This window comes from Agelaius phoeniceus, chromosome 4, assembly GCF_051311805.1.
Source record: "Agelaius phoeniceus isolate bAgePho1 chromosome 4, bAgePho1.hap1, whole genome shotgun sequence".
Classification (NCBI taxonomy): domain Eukaryota; kingdom Metazoa; phylum Chordata; class Aves; order Passeriformes; family Icteridae; genus Agelaius; species Agelaius phoeniceus.
Window position 1 is genome coordinate 16,211,135 of NC_135268.1, and position 19,475 is coordinate 16,230,609.

Sequence of the window (19,475 nt, forward strand, 5' to 3'; positions counted from 1 at the left end):
AGCTTCTACCTAACTGAGCATGACATGTCTCCCCACTGCCTTTTTTTCTCCTTTTTCCATCTGGCTAGTCTAAGAATATTTTTTGTTGGCATCCAAAGTTGAAAAAAAAGCCCCGAAATACTTTGGCAGTGTCAATAATCAGATCCTTACTTTACTCTGAGAATTCTAAATAAGAAAAAAGCATTTGTATTAAGGACCATGAAAAGCAGAGTTAACACTATCAGTTACTTGCTTAAGAGACAGTTTGCTTCCAACTTCAGCTTAAGTAAACTGATGAATTACATGTTTTAATGTTAAAAGCAAGACTAATCTTTAATGCCAACAGTACAACCAATGTCTACAGTTTAAGGGTAACCAGAGAATGAATACAGTTTATGAAAGAGAATTTTTCTGGAGTAAATGAGGAATATGCAACTGTTTCTATTGAGATACACAGAATACACCAAAGAGCACTGTCATATATGTTTTAAGTGGTCATTGCACGGATAGATCATGGTAAAATAAGAGGATAAAATCTACCTCAACTTTGACACAAACAGAGTCATAGACAAGGGATGATGGGGACAATTACTGAGGAGATTGTTAAATTACTGAGGAGATAGGTTAAAGATGAGGGAAAATCCCTGTTTCCACCTTCAAGTCTGCCATTTTCTGCATCAGGAGGTGGGGAAGCAGCAGCTGCACTGCTGTGCAGCCACCCGTCCCCCCCATCAGCACCACAGCTGCATCCCGCTCTGAGACAGCAAACATTCCTTCCCCATAAATAGCTCATGTCCCACAATAATCCAGAAGTTCAACCAAGTAGAAAGTAGCTTTGCTCTTACACTAATTTATGGGTATGTACTATAGTTTCATTTTAATAGGAATCTCAGATCGGGGACAGAAAAAAAATATTGGTACCATAAATATCCTTGATCAAGTAAGTACTTAATTCCAGGTGTTAGATCTTCAGCATCTACAGAAAACAGACACAAAAAGCATAACCAAAGTTTCTTCACACAGTTAATAAATCTTTAAATGATCCCATGAAATGATGTACCAACTAGTCTGGAAAGGATTCAGCCATTCCTGGAAAGCTAGAAGTAAGTCCATTGGAGAAAGTTTTCTGTGATAGTTATCAGAGGAATCTGCAGCCAAGAAGAGCCTTTTCTAGATTCAGGGCTGCCCCCTTTATTCACTGTTTACTGTACTGCTCATCCTGTAGTAAATCAAACCAAACACCAGGGGAACTCAGATATTCTTCTACTTCTTCAAACTTTAAAAAAGTTTTCAGAATTAATGAAGCCAAGTCATCTGTTTCTCAGTAAATTAAGAAGCTGTGTACTTTCATTTGTCATGCCACTAAAACTGGTCAATTGTTTAGTACCTCCAGACCACAGAATCTGCTTTTTCAAACAAGCAGTTTCCAAATTAAGGTGAAAGCGTGATTGCAAACTAATAGTGACCTACAATTTGGTTAAAAAAGTAACCATAGTGAATGCTAAAACTAAACAAGAGAATTATTTCAGCGCTCCTGAATAATGGCTATTTTGGAGGTCAGATTCCTGTAAAAACTCAGAAAAATAGATTTGTACTACCACATTCCATTATCCAAAAGTACCCATTAATAACCCCAGAGTGCAGCAAACCCTATACAATGCAGCCCTGCCCTGGTATGCAGTTAGTTCTTACGTAAATTCAGACATCAGAGACTCATCCAGCCTCAAGCCAGCAGAGCAAATGGACAGCAGACAACCCACATTCCCATCAGTTTAATGCTGTCACACAGAGCACATGCAGCAAGAATCAGATCCCTGCTCCAGCTACTCTTTTTCTCTCAGACAAAATAATTAACACAATTATTTGAACTGACTACAGTTTTTCCTAGATAAAGACCAACTTCGATATATTTTTCAAATGTGTGCATGTAGTAGCATGCATATATTAGGCACAAAGTAGCTTTCCTACAGCAAGGTTGTTTTCCCCAACTCCATAATGGTTCAGATACATCAGGGAAAAGGAGGAAGCTGTGCTAGACAGAATTTGCCTCAAGACTGGATGATGCAACTCAAGAATTGCAGCCAAAAGGGCCACAAGGTGTTTGAGTTGGGGTTAGGAAAGGGAAAGAAATGTGCTCATCTGCAAGTTAATTAGAGGCAAGTGGAGTTTGGGGACCATCATCCTGTCCTGGCCTCCTCCTTTTTGATTTTTTTGTCCATTTTCAAAATGCAAAGTTCAATTTTTAACAAGCATCTTTCTAGAGAGACACTTAACCGGTATCATTAAACAATTAACCTGTAAAAATTTAGCAATTATTTTAATGAATAACCCCCTTACTGCAGGCCATCTTTCAAAATCAGAAGAAATACTGCTTGGATTATTTTACCTCAATAAAATCCAAAAGACACATAGCCTTTCACTGAGCAAGCTAAAATTAAAATGGGTAAAGAATCCCCATTCATTCCTCAAGCTGTGGAAAAACAGTTCAAGACAGTCACAGATACAATGTTGGGATGTTAATTAATTCACATAATTAAATTTTGAAACAACAGAAATCAGATACAAGCCTGCAGAGGGGTTCCTCTTTTGATTTGTGCACACCACGATAACAAGAGCAGTATCTAAACTCAACAATTACTCATTTTTACCAGAGCTGGCTTGGCAGGAAACCACACATGATCTCCAGCCTTACCAGTCTGGCCAGATGCCAACCAATTTCATGGCTGAGGAATGCAACGATGAACTGAAGCTACTTCCCAAAAATCCTGACAAATAGTAAGATAAACAGACTATCCCACTTCTTCCATAGCTTTTTTGGTAGCACTGAGTTTGGGTTTCCACCAGTCCAGGCAACATTTACCTATGGTGCAGGTCTGTACTGAAACATACAAAGGAACAGCTCTAGTTTAATCCATGAGAATGAGAACTGTGAAAAACCAGAGCAGCTCAAGAAGGAGTACAATCACCAGGCCAAAAAGTTCCCTAAGTCAGACACACTTCTTAAATACCATCAAAAACTCCAAGTCCATGAAAATATTACTCCATTTCCTTTTCTGTTTGGCACCAAGAAGCTGGAAGATGTGTCTGTAAGGGTGCTTCCACCCCCAAAAGGTAAGGTGTTCAAAAGCTCTTTCCCTGAGCTGTCAAACAGGGATAACATCATGCTGTTGTCTCCTTTTCTCTTGCTATTAAGCTTGCTTCACATGCAGTCACTTCCTATGACTTCTTAAAACAAGTTTCTCACCAATAATTCCACAACCTGGCCAATGACAAGGACTAACTCCTACCACATTGTGTCTCTCACAAGAAAGCCGTCACTGTGCTGCTGACACTTGGCTGTGCCTCCTTCCTCATCTCCTTTTGCCATAAGAGTGACTTCAGTAGAGGAATGGATCAAGCAGGATACCTATGGCTTGTTAAAAAAACTAGAGAAAACAAGATAAGCAGCCCTTAGGGGAAGTTTTGTCAGTTGTTTCAATTGAACATCCAGGTGACAGGTTTGTTGATCTCCCCTAAGAACACCTTCAATCTCCCTGTTGGTTCAGCAAAACAGCTGGGAAGGAAAGAAGTGACAGCAATGTAATTCACCTTGCACTAAGTGCAACTTTCAAAAGAAGAAAACAGAAAATTAGAGAGAAAAAGAAGAGCAAATAGGACAAAAACTTCCAGAAGCTAACAGGCAAACAAGAAGACATTTTTTTCTGACTGAATCAAAAACACTGATAGAGTGGGAGCAAAACAAGAAGAGGAATATTTTCTAACTTGCATATCAGCCCTATAAAAAGTTCACCAGCTCTCCCCTGCAAGATCTCTGCTATTCTTGTCACCAGTGAAGAGAAGCAAGAGCACATGAGGAAACCCCTAATTCAGTGCAATGCATGTTCTCATCCATGGGAAGGTGACTGAAGAGCTGAAGTCTTTGTTCTACTTACACTCTTGTGTGCTGGGTGAAAGAATTTACTTTTACCAATAGATGTTGGCCAGGGCACAGCTGGCATGTAGTAAAGATATGTCAGTGACTTCCATGCCCAGGATTAATGGCTTTTAGCATGCCAAATTAGCCTTCTTACAGCATTATCTGCCCCTGTGTGTCTGTGTGCAGAAGGTAGAGAATTAAAGAGATGAAGGATTATTACAGGAGGTCAGAGATTTTTAATAATGTCTGGCCTCAAGGAAAGACTGACCCATTCTGCTGAACTCTCCCTGTTCCTTCTTTCAATTCAGATTGCAGTTTTAAGTCTATTCAAGTTCCCTTTCCCTGCCCCCTGAGTCCTGTTCTATGCATGTGTGTGAACACGTGGATGTGTTTACTTTGAACATTTCTACAGCCTCTAGATTTCATACACTGAAAACAGACAAGCACTGGCAATGAAACTAAGGCAATTCTCACACCAACCATGAAGATCTGATACACCTCATTCAACGAGATGAAAAAGTTAGGAGATGTTTACTACATCATGACACAAATTTGATTTTTGCTAGCAGCACAGCAAGTAGACTGCAGCAAAAAGATTACTTGAAGGGATAAAATGGCCAGATAATGTATACTGTGCATGCAAAGTATGGACCGAAATTATTCTGTATCTCTTACAAACAAGAAAAAAAGAAAAAAAGACCTTCTATGGACCCAAAGCTCTCCAAGCAGAAGTCAACTCTCTGATAGGAAAGTAGGACCCACAATTACAAGAAAAAGGAAAAGCTTTACCTTCACTGGCAGTAGCTCAAAAAGACTTTTAAGTTTGTATAGCACACATCCTACTTGGAGCCATCAGGTGGGAAAAGCTGTGATGAATCACATAGAATTGCAGGAGCTACTCTTGCAGCAAGATGAAATACAAACTGTCAGAAATTCCACATGGCAAACAGCAGTCATCCTGATCTTCCCCTCATGACTAACATTGGTGCATTTATTTTGTGACAGCATAGCTGTGTTCTGCTCAGCTGTTAACAATAGCTTTGTAAGCAAGTGTTGCAGGGCCTTATGGCTTTTTGATATGCCTATGTAGCTGCTTTTCTTTCCATTTCCCCTACTATGTGCCAGGTTACAGAAACACTTCCAAGCAGCAAATTCAGAAATAGAAAGAGTTCAAGGCCAGGTTTCACACCTGCAACCTTGTAGTTCTGGGCTGTTTCAGCCCTGAAGACCAGTCTCATTGTGAAGTCCAAGGCTTCCTCTAACATACAGGTTTTCTGTTCAGTAATTCCAAATAAAGTTTATGATTTTTTACTTGTGTTTGGGATGGTGGGGGGGGGGGGGGGGGGAAGTGTAGGGAGAGGGAATATTGCTATGTAGCCATTACACGTATCACATTTTATTCTGATAAAGTAATTTAATTGAATGACACAGTAATTCATGGAAATTAATTTATCACCCAAATTAAGACACTGTCTCACTCCAATCCCCAAAAAAAAGTCAAGACCAGCAACTTCTATTCAACACTAACATACCATTCATAACTGTGTCCTGAAATACTTCAAAGGGCAATATAAGTTAGCAAAAAGTTTTGAAGGGTTAAGTAGCAGTTCTAATTTCTATTTCTTTTCAAATTCTGCAGAAGTATCTGTTTTCTAAATCACTATAAATATAGTATTTAATTTACAGCAGCAGCAGGCTATCAAAAACACCCCATATGATTCCAGAGCGGGGGGATAGGACACAAATGCCCTAAAAAAAGAACAGTGCAGCCTACCTTTGACACTAATGTGCTGTGTCCATGTATGTGCCAAGGAGAAATTTTGGCACCTAGAGAGTATTCAAAGAGAATAAGGCACCAGCAGCCCTGTGGTTTAAGATGTATATTCAGATTCGTTTAGAAGAGAAGTTGTTCTGTCGTTGGACAAAGTGCCACGCATGACCCATTTCTTGACTCCAGGTGTGACTTATGCAACTTGTGCTGATTCTCTGCTCATCCTGGATGGACTGCATTACACAGCCTACTTAAACAGGACTTTTCTTCCCATATTGCTCTAACAGCCCTGCAAAAATTGTTTAATAATCTCTAAGTCTCTGGCACTGAAAAAAACAAGAAAAAGAATGCAACAAACAAGAGAAATCCCAAACCTGTTGCATTTGCTACAAGACAAGAAAGGTACATTAAAATTTAAATAAAATTGTAAGGGAACTAAATTTTAAATCTGCATTGCCCTCTAGGAGAAATGTAAACAGCAATCTCCTCTGATATATGCTGACTGCCCAAATGGAAAATAAAGACCCCATGACATGTTTAGAACAGGATAAACAACTTCCAGATCTAGCTAAGAGTCTTTCTCTGTCTGCATAGAGAGACAGAGGCAATGAAAAGTCATTTATACATAGCTGAGACTGTAAGTCACAGGAGTTTCTGCACTGCTATTCACTATAAAGTTTATTCAGATAGTGAGGGGGAAAGAAGAAAGCAACTTCCATAGATTAAAAAAACCAAACCCCAACAAAATAAAAAAAAAAAATTAAAAAGCCATTAAAAACCCAAAACCAAACCAAACCAAACAAACCAAAACCAAAACCAACCCACCACCAAAAAACAAATCCCAAATCTTCATTTAGAAGGCTAAAAAACTCGGGAAATGGTCTTAATGTAAATCTCAGACAAATCTGCATTTTGCTGAAACAAGAACTTTGGGTCTGGGCCACATATGAAAGTAGCTCAGAGTTCCCCATTAGGTCAAGTTCTACTTAAGAAAAGAAACTAGGATGTCAAAAAACTTCAGAGTGAAAATTTAGTACATGGCTTACCACAGAGCAAAGAAGAAAGAAGTTGAAAGAAAAACAGACAGCATCATCTGTGATTCAAGTTGATCTTTCAGGAAACAAAGATCCTCATGGTAGTAAATATAATCCTTGAATTGTTTGCAAATGGGTTTAATCATCTAATTGCCATGTACAAGGAAGGAAAATCTATGCACTATCAGAATTCAGTACAGCTAATTACCAGAAGGCAAAATAAAGATTTTTATCAAACGGAGCGTGTGTTCTTCAGCTATTATATCTATCAATATTTATATATCTTACAGCCCTTTCTGGGTGGTTGCTGCATACATTTTCTGTGCAGTCAAGAAGCTTCTCGACTGCAAACGTGCTTTTAAAAAGAAACCTGGCCCGAACCCTGCATTTCCAATTCAAGCAGTGGATTCTGAAGCCTGTTAACTCCCTGGAGCAGCTGATAGCTAAAGACTTGTTTCCGCTTTTCTAACAATTTCCTGGTTTGCATAACAATCCTAAAAGAAACACACTCAAGAAGTTTTCCAGCACAGAGAGATTTTGTCTCCGACATAGCTCTAGTTTCAAGGCATAGAGAATATTTATATACAATTACCATAACTTTAGAGATATATTTGTCTACAAATATATTTACATATAAATATGTATCAGCTGCTTGTTTAAAACAAGATTATGATAATTTTGCCATATCCAGGAAATACAAAACACTGGCTTGTGCCTGGTGCTTAACTCATGCCATTGTGAATAAGGGGGGGCGGGGGGGAGGGAAGGGGTTTAATGTTTAATTTCCTGTTAAAAACACACACAGGATAAAATCTTCCAAAGAGCAGTTATAAAACATGCATTTGTTAGCCAAGAAACTAGGTAAATATGGAATGAAGCCCAGGATCACTTCTATTTCTTCACCCCCTCTCCAAAGAAGAAAGCAACCGAAGGCCACAGAGTGTGTTTGCAGGCACTGAGCTCTACTCAGGACTAGATAATTCATGAGCCTGGCTGATCCACAGAGCCTGCAGCCACTGGGGCAGTGGCTCAGAGTGTGCACAGCTGGGCTCCAGGCACTGCAGCACTGCATGTGCATGGCACACGTGCCCAAGAGCCATTGTCCCAACTACATTGTCCTGACACAGCGGGCTGGCTGAACAAGGAAAAGAGCCATTAGCATGTGACCAGCAGCTACCAACAGCCTGAGCATCCTGCTGCCTTTGGTAGTGGCTTTACAGACCACAGAGGGTATTTTTTCAGCAGTTACAAGGGGAAATATTATTGCCAGATGCCACTGAAATTTCACCTGCAGCAGTTCAGCCCTCACTATGGTTTTAATATGTACCATGATGTATTAGGCTATTCTGCAGTTCACAGCCCACTACAACTCCCAGACAAGCACTGAGGTTCTGCATGAAATATAACTATTACAGCCTTTAACAATCCCAGCTCTTTGCCAAGATGCCCAAATTAGACAAGAATATGGACTGCATTTTGGCAAAATAGAATCTTTATAACAGTTTTCAACAGTAACACTGCATTTTTGCCTCTCAGAATAAAAACAACCCACCAAGTGCTTTTTGTCTGCAGTGTTTGGGTCAAAGTCAACTCCTCGGTGTGCACCTTGCTCCATGGAGTTTGAGAAGCTGTGGTACTTCTTGGGTCCTGCTAGGATTCACATTCAAAATAAGATGTGAGCAGCTCTGTGAGTGGCTTCAGTTTACCTTTGTTTTTCAGATAAGGATAAATTTATTATTCCAGATGCATCTCAAGTGTTTTCTTAGCTTTTGGGAGCATATTATTCAAATTAACACATCTTAAGCTTTTTAAGCAGATATCCCTAAATATCTTCTAGTCAAGGCATTTAGTTTCACATTTGATGCGAGAAGAGACAGACACAGATTTTGTATCTCTCTGGTGAATCAAATCTGATGGCAGGAATGCTGAATTTCTTGCTGACTCTTTGCAAAACTGGCTTTGAAACTATAAACAGTCCTGAGTTTATTTCTAAAAGTTGCACTTAACAGCTGTCATAAGTATTTGTCTTATCTTATGAAACCAACCACTGTTAAATACTAATTTAGTGACAGTTCACCAGTGAATCTCTTACTACTGCATGATTCCAAAACCTTCCTGTTTATTTTCACTTGTTGTAACTGGACTTTGTGCCCTGATCCCAGGGCTCTTCATGTGAAAAGACAATTGGCAAAAAACATTAGGAGAGAGAAAAGGAGTAGGGTGGAGGAACACTGTAACACAAAATGAGCCCTGACTTGCCTCCTCAGTACTGTACATACCCCCAAGCAATGAAATTTCAGGAAAATGATTTTGGTTCTGGCCAACAGTCAGAATACATAAGATGTTATTATACACCCTTTGCCTCACTGTATGTTGCTACTGCAGACTCCACACAAAAGGAAGACTTTTTTTTTTTTTCCATTGCTTTTTAGTGGTAAGGCAAGTTGACAAGTATTTACTGCTAGTTACAGAAAGGTATTAAAGATTCAAGTGAAGTAGTGGTATTCTCCAGTGCAGTGATGACCTGAGCCTTTAATCCAGATGAATTTAACTGTAAAGTGCATTAGCTCTTCTCATAAAAGATTTGCTTTAATTTTAGTTCTCTCTCCATTTATCTTATGGCTGTGTAATCTTCAGTAGAGGTCAAAGAGATTTCCCCAAAGAAACAGGAGCTGCTTCTTTTTTAGAGGAGAAAAGCATATTTAAGACAGTCCGTCCTACTTTTAACCAGAAGTCACAGGACAGTACTCCCTGCTGTCCTCTCTCTGTAGCTCTCCTTGCTGCTTTGCATGTTCCAAAGCAATTAAAGCAGCGTGCATGTGCATCCACACATGTATACAAATGAAACATGAAATGAAAACACCTCCTGGAGATAGGATACACAGCCCATCTGATGCAAGGACTGAAATTATTACTAACATCTTACCATCATCCAACTCCAGGCAGAGATTGTAAACAGCCAGAGGCCTCTTAATACGCTGTCCTTGTCTTCTTGACTGCCTTGGTGGGGCATTTGGAGGAGATACTGACATAGAGATTGGCTCAGGGAAAGAAGCATCAGGCAGGGTTTTGAAAATCTGCAATCAAGAACACAAAGGGTGTTAATTATTTATCATGACGAGCAACCTGTGCAATGCAACTGTAAACCATTATCAAACAACATTTGTTTTGGATTTCATTCAAAGCAGACAGGAGCCAAAAAATCCATTCCTTCAAGTTTGGGAGTATGCCGTGGGTTTTTAATGAGTGCTTTAAAAATAAATAAATAAATAAATAGATAAATAGAATATGGAAATAACCAATAGCACTGTCTACCCATTAACCAAGCTGCCAATCAGTTAGTTCAAACACAAAATATTTGCAGCCACACTTACCAGCTAGGATGGAGGGGAAGGAGAAAATGAAAGATACTAACTTAGGAACCAGTAACCAAAATGCTTTATAGCTTTAGCTAGAACCTGTAATTTTTCCAGAATACGATTTTAATTTTCAAAGCTTGTGATATCATTATATCAGCCATTTTAATTAAAGAAACACCGCACTCTTGAAGAAAGCAAGGGGAAAATTTTGTGGGCAGGGGTTTTTAATGAGAAATACCATAGTAACAAACCACGTGAGAATTTATTCTGTTAACTATTACATATTGAGACAATTTTATATTAAATACTGACATTCACAAAGATGCATATAAAAAGGACTGCATTTGCTGTCATCCTTTTATCTTTTGAGTCACGACCATCAGCATATCCCCACTCCACAGAAAACACCACATCATTTCTCTCTGAATTAACTAACAACATAGATTCACTGTACCTGATAGCACTTCAACTGTCACACAAAGGGGACAGTCCAACAGTGCTGATTTACTACTAGAAATTATCACTGTGCTGGCATGCAATTTGCCAGCAGCCTTCTACAAGTGATCATGGCATGAACAAATTGGCTTCATATGTATTTTAGCAAAGACAAAGCAGCAGATAAACACAAACAGGAACTGTGTAAGAAAACTCCTGTGTTTGTACAGTACACCTCACAGCAATGCAACACAGTGATATAACAAGATGTAATGAAACAGTGTATGATGTTCCTGTGCTCTGCAACTTTATAATATTTACTACAAGGACAAGTGGCAGAGGACAGCTGTAATCAATATTTCAGGGGAAGCTTTTTATAAAGTAGAAATTCATGCAGAAACTATAAAGGGACAACACAGATAACACATTTCTGGATAATAACAGCATATGTCAGGTTCAGGATGACACTAAAAGTCAGACAGGTGAGAAATAATGCCATAAGCATCCTGTAGTAAGGCACTCAAAACACCATGTTAAAAGTACTAAAGACCCTAAATGCCATCATATCCTGGCCTGCTAACCCTGAATATTAATGTGTGGGAAGAAGATGACCGAAGATCCCAGGTATGCATTGACTTACAGACATGTAATCATCACTTTTGTACTGGCAGGTAAAAGACTGTGCTGGTACAAAATAATCAAGAAAGGACACATTCCATGAAAATAGTGAAGAAATTATCATATTCCCAAAAGTGGGCAGCAGTGCATGTATGGTGTGCACAGAAAACCTTCAGTGGAAACATTACCTTCCTTTCCAGTAAGTGAATGTTGCCATGGGGGAGGTAAAACTGCTCTAATTTGAAGTTCCCCATCCCAGTATAAGGAAAACTGTCTCCCCCTCCTTCACATGCCTACGAACAAGGGACTACGAGAGAGCGCCAAAACAGCACCTCTCTAAAAACAAAATGTTTACAAAGAAGAGAGGAAGCTGTCCAACCTGGTTCTCCCCAGTACAGACACAGCAGCACTCTTAGGCAGTGACAAAGCTCTAGTTGTGCTCAGAGTTCTAAAGCCATTTTTTAAAACATGATGCAATATATAATAGTGAAATCTGATGTGCACCTCCATGGCACTTGGCTAACAGTACCACACTGCCCCCTTATGTGTAAATACAGGGCTAGATTGAGCAGGTTTAGGGATAAATATTTGCTTCTGAAAAATTCAAAGGTACCAAAACTTGAAATGCCATCTTTTCCATGGACTAAGCATTGCATTTGGGCTCCCTGGCAAACAACTCTCTGCCAAGAGGTTTCAGCATGTTGTTTGCTATGCCACATTCCACAGCTGTGTTTATTTCTACAGCCGTATCCACGGATCTCTGCTGAAATTAGTGATGGTGAGAAGAACAAGTATTTCCCAGGAGTACTTCATAAGAGATGAACTTTCTCGTATGCTTCTAGGTGGCTTGCACTGGTGGCAGTGAATTTCTTCCTTGGTTTTTACTTGTCTCTCACAAATATTGTAATATACTCTTTTAAAACTATTATCATGAGAAATTAGGAGTCACAAAGGCAAAAGACAAAAAGACTTTTTGCTCTTTAAAGCAGCTCATAGTTGTGTTCATCCCTACTTTGGTCTCTTTAGGTCTTTTTATTAGGAAAACAAAATCCAGCCCAGCCCTAACTAGACATTTTTCAGCAGCAGCAATCTCTTTCTGTTGCAGGCCAAAGCCTCAGCTCATACTACAGTTTTGCAAAGGAGAGCATCTGAAAAGCAAGCAGAACATCAACCTCTGCTTTCAGAAGTGCACATACAGCATTCAGCTATCTTTCTTGCTTTATTTTCACTTAGATAGACAAGTGTCCTTCATCCTGGCTTGGACATTTGTCTGCTGCACTGACAGAAGCACTGCTAGGTCTGCCTGAGAATGAGGGGATGGAGAGCTGCTTTATTTAAGCTGTGGGGAGAAAAGTTGGTTTTGGTTTTATTCAAATTTGCTTCTAATCTTATTACCTATTTAAACATCACTGAAGATAAATGTTTCATGACTAATAAAAGATGCCAGCTCTGAGTGACCTGTTGTCAGACGCCCAATGCATGCACACAGAGGACTGAATTCAACATCACACATACACACACACAGTATGATGACCTGAAATGGCCCCAGCAGTGCTGTGTGCTGGCTGACTTGCACAAAGCAAGTCCTGGGACCACAGGTGAGCAAGTTTAGGAGTACTGTCCTGCACTACAAGCAGCTGCTATCAGATGCATGGCAAGGCAATCTGATATACAGTTGGAGGGAAACTCTCCCAAGGAAGAACAGATTGGAATTTGCTATTTAAGAGATTATTGTTTTGCTGCTCAAAAAACCACACCCCCGGAAGGTCAGATCTACCACTATCACTCATCTGGACTGCAGAAGTCACCACAGCTTAGACTAATTCCTGTAATAAAGACAAGAGTGAGGTGTGCTCATTACATTACATCATTCTAGAAGAGATAAAAATATACTAAGCCAACCTCAAAGTTTAAAGACTTCACAGTCACGTCCAGTGTTAACACAGTTTTTGACACTGTGGTCAAACTGCATGAGATTTATAGACTGTCAGTTCTCTACAATTTAGTTCTCAAAAGCACTGGCATCCTGCTATTGACCTACCTGGGAGTAAACGCTGAAGCTAAATGTAACAATTTACACTTGGGAGAAGACTAATATACGTAGCACTCAAAATTTTAATCCAGCAACAAATCCCTCTGTTAGCCAGTCCCAGTTAGCCCACTGTTGTAAATGCTTCTTTAGGTCTGATCTTATATGAAAGCAAAATTTCAAAGTGCACAACGAATGAACCAGAGGATGAATCTCCGAACCTGCAGCGTAAAAGTTACAACAAAAAAGATGAAACTCTGGTGGATCAATTTAAAACTCTGGTAAGTCTGACCTATTTCTCTCTCTATGTAGGAGTATAAAATGGATGCTTTACAAGCCTAAACAAACCACAAACCATCTTGGGCATACAGCACTAATAACAGCTCTGTCTAGAGCAGTGAGCCCAAGATCATCCCTACATAGAACCATTCCAATTCCTAAATCTGTGTCCCACAGTGTCTATGGCAGCATTTCTTCAGAGTAATGAGCCAAATTCAACATATTATCATACTGTATTCTACCAGCAGATCCACATGGCAGCAGCCCAAGCAATTTTGCCAGATTCCCCTTAATCTGCAACAACAGTGTTGGACTCTAGACCCTGAGCTCTTACGAGAGCTGATTTTAGATACTGAAAAAACCCACAACTTGGGAGGATTTACCTTGGCTTATTCCACAAGTTTATGACTAGATGTATAGCTGTACATGGAAATGTAGATTAGATTCTGCTGCTACAAGAGAATACTGATCTGTTCGTTCTGGTCTCAAGCAGAACTAATTAATGAATTTCAGTATGTTTGCCAGGAATTACTTGAGGAAAAGACCCAGACATCAGGTCATCTCTGTCTGCTTTGTTTCACTGGGGTAATTAAAATTTCCTCTAAAAATCAGTGGGAAGCAAACAGCAAGGACAGAGCGGGGTGAAAAAGAGCGGAGAAAAAACTAGAGGCTTAGTAATAGAATTAATGAAGATAAACTTATAAGAAATCAGTGAGATTTCTTATAAGAAAGCAGTCCCATGGTTTTGTTTCAAGAAAAAAACCCTATCAGTCTCATAACACCAAGCACCCAGAACATGCATCTATATCCTTTGAATACACAAAGACAAACCAGAGCATCAGAAGTCACTGTGTAATACAAAGGAAGCTGGAACATTCAAGGTTATTCCAAATTCTTTGGAATTCCACTAGTGGGATAGGCTTCACTACTACATTCATATGTTGTGGAGAAGAGTATTTCTCATGACAAGAATAACATTTGCTTCTATTTGGGCAATTTCCCTATGATACCAATTTGATTTGCCATTGTTAAATAAAAGATACAAACACAGACACTTCCACTAATGTTCATTGAATAATATAAAACATTATCTAGCTATGGCACATGTACTGCTCTCCCCTTACACATTTTATCCCTATGGTACTCCTTGCATTTCCATGACAACTGGCTATCATATATGCTGATCAAAGAATATTAGCAGTTAATATAATATACATTAATAATATACATTAGCAGTTAATGGGATAGTGCAAGAGGAGCTTATCACCATGGTCTTTCCTTGACTTAGCTTCTTTTCAATGTAAGGAAAGCCCAATTCAGGTTAAACCCAGCAATCTGCACAAAACCAAAAATCATATAAATATATTACAGACAAAAACACTAAAAAAATGGCAACTGTCTTTGTGGTTCACAGTGTGCTCTTACTCAGATTAATTTTCAACATTTTTTTCCTCTTAGGATAATGAAGAGAGTGGTCATACCCTGCTTTTGGCCATTTTCTGAAACCAAAGCAATGATGTCTTTTATGTCAAATTACAATTTTACTGTAGATATAAGCATTTCAGAAATTGCAAGGTGAAAATAAGCATCCTAAAACAATCCTACAATAGTTCAGCCACTAATTATAACCACTAATTGCACACTAATTGTTATCCATTTTTTAACAGTAAAAACCACATTCAATAAAATGAAAAGTTCTAGGGTTTTTATTCCCTATTTGAAGGGATTACAGAAGCTAATTGGAGTTATTAAAAGTTTAATCATAATAGAAGTTACAAAATATCAACTTCTAGAGTGCTAGGACAACAGTTTTATTTCAAAACTGATTTCTGTACCAATTCTATCAATTTGATAAAACTTCCAGAGTACTGAAATCTTTTTAAAAAATATCCTTTGTTATTGTAGTTTCTTACTGGTTCATGTTTTTACTTTACTATGGACGATGTTAGATCAACATGTTACATTCCTGGTTTTAGTGAAAATATTTATTTCTTTTTCTTGTTCACAAACACAATTCAATAAATAAAAACTACATGCACTAGGAATTCTTGACATAGAAACAGAATATGTGTTCAGGGTGCAAAATGTCATTAAAGTTGATTACTTCTAAAATTCACATTCAATATTTTTTAAATGTTTACAAAATTCTCCAAGAAAAATTATCAGCAGCTTCACAGAATTCTTAAATAAGTTAGCTCCCAGATGTTACCATCATGTCCACTCCAATACAAGTGTGCCTGCCTCAAAATAGCTATCCTGTCTTTTGCACTTCAACACTTACATACTGTGAAGTATGATTTGCTGTGCACTGCTTTCTGTGAGATTGCAGAAGATGCAGGTTTTCTGAGGCTTTGGATTTGGAGGCTTGAACGCCACTACAAACCACAAAATACATTTATATATTATTCACAGCCATTATATTGGGAGGTGGGGGGGTAGAATCAGATCCAGAGCTGACAACTACCTGTGGCTCAGTCTCTAGAGGGCCACCAACAGAGACCATCAATAATGCCCTTGATGCTGCCTGGCACACACTGTTGAATTGCAGTGCAACAGTGGATGCAGCCTGGAAAGTAACCAGGTGTAAGTCAAAACAAGAAACAGGAATCATCCTTGGCTGTGAGCCAAACCACAAAGCTCTCTAAATAAATAAATTAAAATTGAATCCATCCAAGGCAAGCCTTTTCTTCATTGCAAAGATATCATTTGCTGAGCCCATCTGCCTGGCAGCTGGGCCACCCCTAACTAAATGAAACATTGCTTATAGGGATTTGTGGACACTCTGAACCTCAATCTCCTTCTGACTGGAGTACCTGCTATCTCCTCTTCTTATACAAAACCAACTACAGATCTGGACAATCTGCAGACTACAAGAGTGACAAAAGAACCTAGGGAAGTTTCAGACGGATTTGATGTATCAGTAGACTCTAACAGTCACTCATCTGCTGTGATTCCCTTGAACTGTGTAGTTCAAGTTTTGGGATGTAAGGAAGAACCCAAAAGGCCTGCAAACACAACATTACAGTCTAGAGGACAGCTGCAAAGGAAGGGGAAAAAAAAAAAAAGAAAACCATACCAAGGTTAAGAATGCACGTCCTTTGATGGCTGGCGAATTCTGAGTTTGTTGAGTCAGCCTTTCTAAAAGTAGCACTCCTGATACAAAGACTGCAGCTCCACTGTATCACATCACACTCCACCTTTAACAATTCATGAGAAGAATGCTCCTGATGCAGCCCATTCACTGCTATCAACCACTCCATTTCAGCCATCGAGGGAAATGAGAGAGTTAACCACATACCAGGTTGGGAATACCTCCACTGCACCAGCAGGAACAGCAGGTTCACCTTCTCTTCTGTGCTCACCCTACTCTAACTCACACCAAGGAGAGTATTCTAAAAAGGTTAGATTTCCCTGTTATACATAATAGCTATGTGAATCTTGTTTAGATACAGGAACTACTTAAAATAGCAGAGAAATGCCTTAAAATTAAAAGATTGAATAGACAGTCTAATTACCTTGATTCCTAAAACATTAAAACATTACACACTTCTCAAAGGAAAATAATGCAGAAGGAGAATGTTCACATGTATTTTCTTTTACAAAGAGTGTGAGAAGTCCTAAGAAGATGAAAGATGGCACTTGGAAACCTAAGTCAAGACCCAGCAAAAACAACAACTATGGCCAAACACAGCACAGGTATCTCCTCTTCATTTGTAATAAATATATATATGTAAAAACATATATATACATGTGCATATACAAACAAAACCATCATATCTATATATACATATCTATTTTACTGCAGATTTTATGAACAGATAATTGAGTATAAAAACCCACATTTTACCCCCTACCACACTGTCACCAAGCAAATCATCAGAATGAAATGACAAGAACTTCAAGACTATTGCAAATGACATGGTTCCAACTGCAGCCAACCTTGCAGCCTCACCAGCATTTTCTTTTTCACAGATATCCTTGCTGCCATTACAAGGATTTTTACCATCATTGCTTTTTCAAGTTTTTTTTTTCTCATTGTTTTTGTTAAAATACATTTTTTACCTTGCATTATGACTATAGGCTCTTTGGAGATAAAGAACGTGCTGTTCTATTGTATGTCCAAATGAAATATTGATGCTTTATTAGTGCAAGAAGCATGCACTTGAAAATATTGGAAATAAAAGTATTATCAGCTGACTGCCATGTACTTTCAATACAAAAATGTTTAATGGTTTGAAATACACTAATCCTTCTGGTAAGGCAAAAGCTTACTAGAATTCCAAAGAGTACCTGCAAAACATATTATGTCACACAGTTTCTGCATAAGAATTTACTTTTTAAACTTTTCAGAAGCACAACAACCTTTCCCCTCTTCATGTCCCTTGCAATATTTTACAGAATATTTTCTTTTACTAACAAGATTTTATTTAAGAACATCCATTTTGGCAGTCTCCATAAGGACTTCTCCCTTGCTGCCTCCTCCATACATGCAAGTACAACACCCTGACCATCAAGACTGAAGTAAATATTAGTCACTTGAATTCCACTCCTTCATCATCCTGTCTCTTTACTTACTTAGGAACATTGCTTGTGGGCAGCACAAGATGGCCTCTCTATCACTTTGAAATTTTGTATGAAGTAGAGGGACATTCCCCCAAATTAACTGTAAATAAGGTAGGCAAAACAAGAAGTCAGAAATCTATATACTATTTCTATGTGCCATGTATTTGTAGTACAGCATTTCAGCAGGTCTCTTTGACCGCTGAGATCATGACTTTTGTTTTTATTTTCTTTATTAATATAATATGATTTCTCACAGTGCATGTTTTGTTTCTTTTGGACCAGTCTAGCAGCATACCAATCCAGGTATTGATCCAGACTGCCTCTAATATCATCAATTGCAGTCACAAACGTGAGTAGAGATTTGCTATTCAGTCTTCTTACTATGCATAGACCACATTTAGAAAACTGGAGTCTTTTAAACAACAACAACAAAAATATTTGCAGTCCATTAACCACCACACGTATGTGTCTTACATGGAAGGGCTTTATGCTATCTACAGGGCAGAGGAAGGATTTAAAGAGTTTGCTCACACTACAGTGGAACAAAAGAGCTGCTCTGATTCCTACTAGAACTTCTTTGTTGCGTCTGTTGCCCTTTCTGCTTGAGACTCAGCCAATGATTAAGGCATGCAATTAAAATTAAGTTCACTAACAGTTTCAATGACACTTCTGATTAGTTACATGCTTCAAGTTCAGCATGTGCTGAATACCCTCCTGAATACCCTCACATGTTTTTACCACAAACTCTGTGCTAATGGAGATATTTTAATGTCATTTTTCCCCCCTCCAAGTCCAACGTTTGTTGACTTGAGAAACATTCAGCTTGTGGAGGTTTCAAATTGCTGCTCCACAGCGAACCACTATAATTGCACTGCATTGCTTCTTGGTCCTCCTTTGCAGCCAAAGGCAAAGCAACAGGAAAGCTGAAACAAACCTTCTTCAGTAACTCTCATGTGTCCCTTCAAAAGATCTGCTCTGTTCCAAAAAACAGTCTTAAGTTTATCTGGTGGCGTGGCATTCCACCCTGAAGCATTTACCTGCAACAGAGCTGCTGGATTGCCAAGGGGAGACTGTGCTGCTTCATGCTCTAAAACAAACTGACTTCACCGCTTCCATTCCTTCTGTCTCACGAATATTGCATGCATTATGCACTGTAATATGTTTTAAGACAAGATTTTTCAAGGATTACTACATGAAGTTGATGTTGGCTTAAGAGCTCAGCAGTATTAAATTCTTCTCTTCCTTTTCTAGTTTAAAAAAGAAATCATGAAAGTGCCCAAAGTATGAAAAAAAAAAAGCATTTCATTTAAAAAATTCCCCTTAAAACTAATTTCAACATATCAAAGCTAAGCCAAAGACATTTTGTCTAAAATATGTAAAATCTTTCCCCTTTATAGAAAGATTGATAGAGAAAAGGTATCTGCCCTATATTTAGGAAATACTGAGCTTTTCAGCTTGAGTGTCTTTGAGATAATTGTGCCCATAGGTTGTT

The 19,475-nt window shown here is 38.6% G+C and overlaps 1 protein-coding gene across 1 annotated transcript in view; it reads right to left on the reverse strand.

Annotated features, from left to right (window-relative positions):
* ARHGAP10 (Rho GTPase activating protein 10) overlaps positions 1-19,475 on the reverse strand; it is a 137,868-nt gene that overhangs the window by 24,367 nt on the left and 94,026 nt on the right. The window contains exon 19 of the mRNA XM_054632836.2: positions 9,627-9,777. Coding sequence (XP_054488811.1) covers positions 9,627-9,777 — 151 coding nt within the window. The remainder of the gene's footprint in view (positions 1-9,626; positions 9,778-19,475) is intronic.